The 9181-nt window shown below is 30.8% G+C and overlaps 1 protein-coding gene across 1 annotated transcript; it reads right to left on the minus strand.

Moving 5' to 3' along the window:
* Positions 1–2458: 2458 nt before the first annotated feature.
* LOC108770836 (uncharacterized) lies at positions 2459–6636 on the minus strand. The gene is made up of 6 exons (XM_018522568.1): positions 6532–6636; positions 4866–4897; positions 4643–4768; positions 4107–4293; positions 3289–3645; positions 2459–3095 (listed from the first exon to the last, which is right to left on the minus strand). Exons 1-6 carry the CDS (start codon positions 6634–6636, stop codon positions 2673–2675), a joined length of 1230 nt encoding a protein of 409 aa, XP_018378070.1. The 3' UTR covers positions 2459–2672.
* Between the last annotated feature and the right edge of the window lie 2545 nt (positions 6637–9181).

Raw genomic sequence — 9181 nt, forward strand, 5'->3', positions numbered from 1 at the left:
AACAAAGAATTTGTCTCAAATTTTGTATTGCAAATGGAATTTCGTGTGCCGAATCGCTGAAGATGTTACAGAAGGCTTACGGTGAATCGATTTTATCAAAAACACGTGCATATGAGTGGTACAGTGCATTGAAAAGCGGTCGAGATGTGATGAAAGATTTGCCTCGCTCTGGTTAGCCATCAATGTCTTCAACTGAAGTTAACATCGATAAAGTGAAGGAAATGGTGACTGAAAATCGTTATTTCAGTTTGAGAGAGATAGCCGCTGAACTTACGGTGTCTCACGAATCAATTCGTACCATTTTATACGATTGTTTGGGCATGAAACGCGTTGTCGCTCGACTAGTTCCGAAAGACCTCAATTTTCTTCAAAAACTTAATCGAGTAAAGGTCGCTGAAGACATGCTAGAACGAGTCAATTCCGACCCCACATTCATAAAACGCATTATAACTGGTGATGAGACATGGATTTACGAGTTTGATATGTAAACCAGTCAACAAGCTTCGGACTGGCGCCTTCCAACTGAGCCGAAACCGAAAAAATCACGTCAAAGTCGATCAAAATTCAAGGTTATGTTGACTGTTTTCGTTGATTATCGCGGTGTTGTGCACTCGGAATTTTTGCCAGAAGGTCAGACGGTAAATAAAGAATATTATCTAGGCGTTATGCGGCATTTGAGAAAGCAAATTCATCGAAAAAGGCCAGATTTGTGGAAAAAAACTCATGGATTTTGCACCACGATAACGCACCATCTCACAAGGCTATCATTGTGAACGAATTTCTGGCCAAAAACTCAACAAATATCATCGAACAACCACCGTATTCACCTGATATGGCTCCGGCTGACTTTTTTCTCTTTCCAAAACTCAAATTACCACTTCGAAACACTCGTTATATCGTCGATAGAAGATATAAAAGAGAATTCGCGGCGAGAACTGAAGTCGATTCCGGAAAATGCGTTTAAAAAATGTTTTGATGATTGGATTATTCGTTGGCATAAGTGTATTATTTCGGAAGGGGCCTACTTTGAAGGCGATACAATAAATTTGAATGAATAATAACTATTTTGTGTTTTATTGACCAATTCCCGGTACTTTTTTGACAGAACGTATATACAGGGTGAGTCATTTTAATCTATGGACCCGAATATCTTCCAAATTACGGTATCTACAAAAAAATGGTTTAGATAAAAGTTGACCAGGGCAGAGGGGGTCATTTAATTGTACCATTGGTTTTGACCTTGATGTCAATTTTGAAGGTTATTTCAAGGTCATGATGGTTTTCTTAAATGGGACACCCTATTTTTGACTGCGGATTTCGAAAGAGCGGAAAATTTTACATCAAACTTGTCTTATGAAAAAATTGTTTTTGCGACCTTGGAAAGTTATCGCTATTCCTTCGCATTGTGTCCGGGGCTTTATATTAAATTATTTTATATGTTAAATTATATTGTATATAATATATAATGTATAATAATATTATATAATTAATTATGTCATATTATATTTTATATTTTGAATTATATTATTTTTTAAACTATTAATATGTTGAGAATTATATTAAATTATATTAAAAACTATTTTATGACAATTTAATAATAATAATAATTTGCATTATTGTTGTGTAAAGAACATGTCATAAAGACCATGTTATAAAATACGTTTTTATGTAGTAGATTATTACGTTTATTCGTTCTATTCATGAAAGGATATTAACAATTAGACAATGTAATTTCAAAACTTATTACGAGATATATATACATAAGTATTAATTTTACATATAATTCGCTTATAAATTTATTTGATGATAAAGAATTTATTTGATAATAAAGAAATTTCTAATCCGTCATGTATTATTTCTTGAAATTTTTTTCATTATTTTACTATTATTTTATATATTGAACGATATTATATTATATAAACTATTTATATATTCAGAATTATATTGAATTGTATTATACATTATTTTATGTCAATTTAATAATAATAATTTGCATAATTGTGATGTAAAGAATATGTTATAAAATACGTTATTATATGTAGTAGATTATTACGCTTATTCATTCTATTTATGATTCAATATATAAAATATAATATAATATAATTGATTATAATATGTATTCAATATATAAAATATAATATAATATAATTGATTAGAATATGTAATATATTATAATACAATATAATTTAGTATATAAAATCAAAAGGAATCCTCCGAAATTAAGCAGACAATATTTTACCATAAACACAATATTCTTACAATTAAAATAATTTCGCCATGCATCTGTAGTACAAATCTTGCAGTTCCTAATATAATTTACTCGTAAGAGGGCACACCGCTTTTAGTAAATATATTTCTCTTCATACATTTGCCTGTGTCCCTGTATATGTATATTTTAACAAAATATAAATATTTAGATTTAGATTTTCCTCATGTTGAATATATTAAATACGTCCCGAAAGTGTATAATTTTATGATATGACGCACATGATGATCGAATGTATCAGAGCCATATTAAAAAATATTTAAATCTGTTATGTGTGTATGTGTATGTGTATGTGAGTGTATACATGTGTACAGAATCGATAATCCTTACGCGAAGTCATTGCGATGTCGAAATGGCACGAACGGCTTAGATAGACACCGTGTCATATCGATTGTCATTCTTCTGCTTATTCAGCGAGCAATGGAACATCCGATGGTTGATCTGCATTGTTGGTTTCATTTTCGTCTTGCTCGTAAAGCAGTGGCACCGCTTGTTGATTGTTGTTTTCGGTTTCTGAAGGCCTCCTGCTCTGTCCTGGCAAGAAGGACATTGGTATTGTACCTGAAGGTGTTGTTGGTGCGGAGCGCGATAACCATCGCTTCGTTTTGCTTCGCGAATTCGGCAATCCCAACGGCATGTACAGCTTGCCCCTGGTTCTTCTAACTTTGTACGAACCAACGTCGCTGGGACTTAAAGGCCGTTGTTGCGTAATACCATCGCTACTTGTTATATACAAGATCGGGGCTTGATTCTGTTGGCAATGCATGGTAGTGGAATGCCCATTAGATAAATGAGGAAGTTGTTGTATCTTGTCCAATAATTCCCGCAACTGGAAAGTAATAAACATAAAAATTAATCACGAAATAATTCGCATATATACACAATTATTTATATGATATATATAAACATTAAATTTAATTGTGATTTATTCTACTATAATTTGTTTTAAATTTACTATAATTAATATTACTTTAATTAATTAATAATACTTTAATTTGTTTTAAATATAATTAAAAGCATACTTCTATCGTTGGACTAGTAGCCCTCGGTGGAGAACAAGGTGATTGAGCACCAAGACTTGATATGTCAGAGGTCGTTCTGTGATTTGTCAAGGAGACAATAGAACCAATGTCGCCAGTTTCTCTTCTTTCACACTCTACTGCTGATAATTCATCGACGCTGTTGTTACAAGAATACGGTGGCGGAATAATAGTATTCGCTTCGTTTACCATATTACACATAAAACTGGAGCTCAACGAATCCAATGTGCTTGCATGCGACAATGATCTGAAGTAGCGCATTACAAAACCAGAAGTACCTTTGCCTGAACTATCATCGTAGCCAATTACTAAGGGATAAAGATCTGGTTTTGCAGTTACCTGAGCATAAATTAGATAATAAGAGTAGATTTATCTACTACTACATAAAATTCTAAGTTGTAAAACTTGTTGTATATATTGTATTATAGCATGTACACATACTATGTGCAATCGACGCTTTTTTTTTCAATCTTCAAGTTCTTCGTTAAATAGATAAGTTTTTTTTTTAATACACTGTTAGAAATGTAACCACGAGCTTCCTTTACACGTAAATGAAGCTCGTGGTTATGAACGAAATTAAAAGTAATAAATGATTTAACTGAAAATTAAGTTACAGTAGTTACTTAAATGTAATGAACGTGTACATTAAATTTATGAAATTTAATGTACTTTTAATAAAATTTTATGAAAAGTACACTTTTTAGTTACAAATACATTAAATTTAATGTAATGTCATGAAATTAAATTCAATTATGTAACTTAAAAGTTAATGAAATTTAAGAATATTTCTAACAGTGTACCTCATTGTATGGTGGTGGTAGTGCCTGAACAAAGGAACTACATCGGCTATAATGAGGAGGCGGATACCACGGTCCTGTAGATGTTCTTTCTGAGGACGTGCCATCTTCTGACAATGCCGAACGGTAACGTTTCCATAGCCAAAAGCCGTATGTTACGGCTATAGCTAAGGCTACAAGTATTACCACCCTGTAAACAAGATACTTCGAGTTCTGCTATTCGATTTATATAATACTAATAATAAAGTAATCATCTATGCAGGACTACTATGCATATAAAATAAAATTATATTCAATACGAACGGTACATGTATATTAGAACAAACCGCTAGAAAATCGTGCTACAAAAATAATCTAAAATAATTATATTCAAGAGGAATAAAAACGAACGCAAGATATTAGTGCAATAGTTTATTTTTCATATATAACGATAATATAACGATAATCTAAAAATCATATAATAAGTAAAAAGGACTAAAAATTTATTTCCTTTTTACTTCATGTCGTTATTTAATAAAATATTGAAAAGATATACTAACCACAGATACCAATAAGTCCAAATCATGAAATTGAACATTTCTGAAACATGAACTGGATGCACTGGCGGCGTAAAGTATGCACTGTAACAACAGCCATGAGGACAGCATTCCTCTGGAGGAGAACAGCTAAAAAGCGACAAATTTGCATCTTTTTATTTATAGTTTACTCAACATTTCTAGTTTCGTATTCAATATTATATCATATTTATAAAATAAGACTTACACATGCTTTCCATTGCATAGCTTAGAAGACACCTTAAAAACAAGATAATTATAATTATAAGTATATTATATTTTTATTTTTTAATAATAAATAAATTGGTTATAGATTAATGATCTATATATTCTATATATAAAGTATACAATTGAGAAAGACATTTTTTCCCCTCTTTGCGCTCTTCATTAATTTAGATATTCAATAAGCTATTTAAAAAGAAATTGTCTATTTACTTAATACATACGCATAAGGCATATTATATAATGTATCAAACGATATTTCAATCCAAAGAAATGAATCTTCATCAAAAAATAGTAAATATAATTCAATATTATAAAAAATACAGATACGAAAAATTCTATTAATGATAGTTATTTCTATATATATATCACACAATTTATATCTTATTTTTAAAAATTACAAGATTAACTATTGTTTATCAAGCATGATGTTCAACAAGACGTTCATCAATCGATTGCAATTTCCATAATTTTCCATAAATTAACAAGAATCGCAAAACGATGCGGTAGTTGAGGGGAAAAAAAAGACCGCAAAATTATAAAAATTTTAATTAAATCCATGTTATTTTTACTTCTTAAAGATCCTTTTATTTCTTAAAATCATTAAACAGTCTTTATTGATTTCACACTTAAAAAATTGCATTTTGCGCTAAGATGTTAAGGCTATGACATACAAAAAAAACATAAAGTAGTAAGGCCCAATTGAACCAACTTTAATTTTTAGCGAGGTTTAAAACTGTCTCCCTTTCTGTTTTTCTATCAACTTTAAAAAAAAGAAAGAAATTTTTAAACTTCGTTTAAAGTCAAAGTAACGTAAACGGTGCAACCGGGTCTAAGCGAATTGGTCAATTAAAGTAGAGAACGGAAGGCAATAACGTAAGTAGCAAAAATCTAAAAAAGGTTTGCTTATAGTGCTTAAGTTTTTCTTTGTATGCTATAACTTTTAGCTATTACACGTAAGATTAGTAAGGAAAAAAGGAGATTATTTTTCGGCATTAATTTATTTCCTTAGAGTAAATGTGCAAATTTTCTTTGTTTATTTCAAATTAAGGCTCCAAGCAACTAGATCATAACAAATTGAATAAAGTTTGTAACAAATTTTTTGAATTATTTTTGATCATCCGCTACCTTTTAAAGAATTGCATATATTCAACTTTTTTTTTTAATTTAAATATATCCAAAATCATTCTATACTAATATTTCTTACAACAATATATTATTTTGAAAATTTTAATTTACGAAACGCGCGTATTTATAGAAATTACAAAAAGCTTAAAAGATAGCTGTTTATTAATAAGAATTATTTTATTTATTATATAGTATTTATCAAAATTCAAAAAACTGTTTTAATTCATAATAACATTTTACTCAGAAATCAAAACCGCCGACCATCAATGGGTTAAAGGAGCATGGAAAAGACTGAAGAGACTTATGCATGAATGACAAACACGGCGGCGGGCGTGTATTGATCGAAAATGCAACGAAGGAGCCGAATGGACGAGGGTTGTACGGGTGAAAGGGTGCGAATGGAACGCGTCTCCAGTAACGTAAACGTCTCTCTCGCGAGATGCAATTATATGCATTTAACAACCCTACAAACGGGAGCGATAATATGACCCGACGAACCTACAGTCGCCTGTCGCCGTTCTTACTTGATCGACGAACAGCAGCAACGTGAATGTCAGAGTGACCGTCACGAATGATGTATCGAGTATTCGATCCTTTGCAGCTCGCACCATAATTCTACTATCAGACATCTACTATTAGACGTTAAATGCACACGTCGTCGTACTATGTACTTTGTACAGCACGCACTATCCTTCCCGACGACACTCGTCCGCGTGCTCTCGTCCCTCGTATTGTGCGTCTCGCGCATCCCCTGCGGCGCGGCGCACAGTTTACCCCTACAATCATGCGCATCGCGTAGCGAAAAGCGGTTGCTAAGCATGGAATTTGCCAAATATCTTTGGCAAATCAATCAAAAATAAATTTACAAATGGTCTGCTACAAATTTTGTCGGCAGAATGCCAGGAAATATACATATACATATAACAAATCTGCTAACACACAGAATATATGATATGATCGCTGTAAAAACCGCCGAGCACATTTCTAGCACAATTTATTGATACAATTTATTGAATATATTGGCAGTGTAATGCGCCAATGTTGTCCAATATAAAATCAATATTAGTTAAAAATTAAACGCACTTGCATTGCCAATATTGTACGTATTGTACTCACTGAAACAGATAATTAATACGCCTACAAGAATAACAAGCAATTACACATCTCTTTGGGATTTAATATTTCTGTCTCTTGATTTACAAGTCATGGAATCGGGGCATGTGCGATGAGATCGACGTTAGCGACTATGGTGTAATCTATGCGTATTTTAATATTGCGAAACATCATGTCGGTCTCTTAAAAATTGCATGTTACACAATCTCTATATCACTGTTTGATTATGCTGACACTGTATATATTCCCTGTCTTAAACAACGTCACACTCATATAACACAACTAATCCAAAATTCTTGTCTTCGTTTCTCCTACGGTGTTAGAAAATGTGATCATATTACTCCTTGTTTGCAACGCTCTGGCTGGCTGTATATTTTCCAACACTTCACAGTCCATTTACGTTTCCTGACTTATAATGTTCTTCGTGCTAATACTCCCAGATCTTCGTGAACTAATTCGTTTTAATGTTCATTCTCATTGTAACACTTCCTGATATCCGTCACCAATATCAACTTTCATGTCTTACTCATCACACGTCTAAATTTCAGAGTGCCTTTTCTTACACCGCAACAAAATTTTATAAAGCTCTGCTTTACGCTCTCTTTCGTCGTTCTCTGCATTTCGTTCGGAAATAACCCGATATATCGCTTTAAATTATGACTGTTAAATCAATGTTTGTACATTTTATCCAATTATTCGGAATGATTTGTGCATGTTATTAGTCATCCTGTCTTTCTCTACTGAATCTTGCTCTCTCCTATGCACTTTGTATATTGGTGAAACTAATTTCAAATTTGTATTATTTGTGTTAGACTACCTGTATTTCATGTATTCGTAATATTAAAATTTTTTTTAATTTGCTTTTCAGAATTGTCAAATCTAAAACTTTTACTCTGATATTCAGGTACGGCTTCAAATCAACTGCTTAGCTGTCGCCCCGCCTATTGTTGTGTAGTTGATATCGAATATTATTGTATTTCTATCTGTTTATTTGTATTTAATGTTAAGTTGCACTCAATAAAGTTATTATTATTATTATAATCAATATAATCCATTCCTAATAAAAACATTCCAAGCTGAAATTTTTGTAAATTTATTCCATAAAATACTTATAATTATTTTTAAGTAATTTATTAACTGTTTTTTTTTTAAATATATTATTATATATATACATATTTAATACTGCAGTAATAATTAATTTCTTTCAAGAGATATATCTTTAATAATAATAATAACTATTTTTATTAATATTAATTATATTTGTTATTGAGATCAATAAAATCTTTCATAATTCTTTGTAAAATTTCATCAAAGTATATCACACATAATACTTCAATTATGTGCAATACAAAATCAGAGTCAGAAGGAATACGTACGCTATTAAGTATAATTATCTCCAAATAAATAATAGTTTACATGATCAGTATAATCTATTCCTAATAAAAGCTTTCTAAACTGAAATTTTTGCAAATTTATTTCAAAAATACATATAATAATTTTTAAACCCTTGAACAACACATTTATTTTCGGTACCTTTGGATGGCACGCATAGGTTATTCGTGTTTGACTCGATTTTAAGGCTCTTAAAGTGCTCGAAACATTTTTTTTAAATTCATACATATTCTTTAAGGTCTCTACTAAATTATTCTGCTATGCAAACATTGGAGAAAATGTTTAGAAAAATTATGAAAATTACTTTCTGTACCAAAAAAAGAAAATTATTCAGTTTGATATAAAAATTTTAACTTTGCTATATATGTACAAAAAAAATCATTGTAGGATGTTTTTGTACAGATATCATAATTTACAAAAAAATAATATTTTAGTCATGTGTAATATACACATCTCGTTACAAGATATTTTGCTTAGGCATTCGCTTCAATGACTTGAAAGAATGCGAAGTTACAAATATATTTAGAGAGATATCTCTGCAAGAGACAAAAATTATTTATTTTATTCTCATATAAAGTTCTGAGAATTTTTTATCAACTTTTTAGTACTGCATTTTCTTATTTTTAACAACATGAGAAAATACGGTATTAAAAAAATCTGAAAAAATTC

Source organism: Trachymyrmex cornetzi, unplaced genomic scaffold (genome assembly GCF_001594075.2).
Source record: "Trachymyrmex cornetzi isolate Tcor2-1 unplaced genomic scaffold, Tcor1.1 scaffold1354, whole genome shotgun sequence".
Taxonomy (NCBI): domain Eukaryota; kingdom Metazoa; phylum Arthropoda; class Insecta; order Hymenoptera; family Formicidae; genus Trachymyrmex; species Trachymyrmex cornetzi.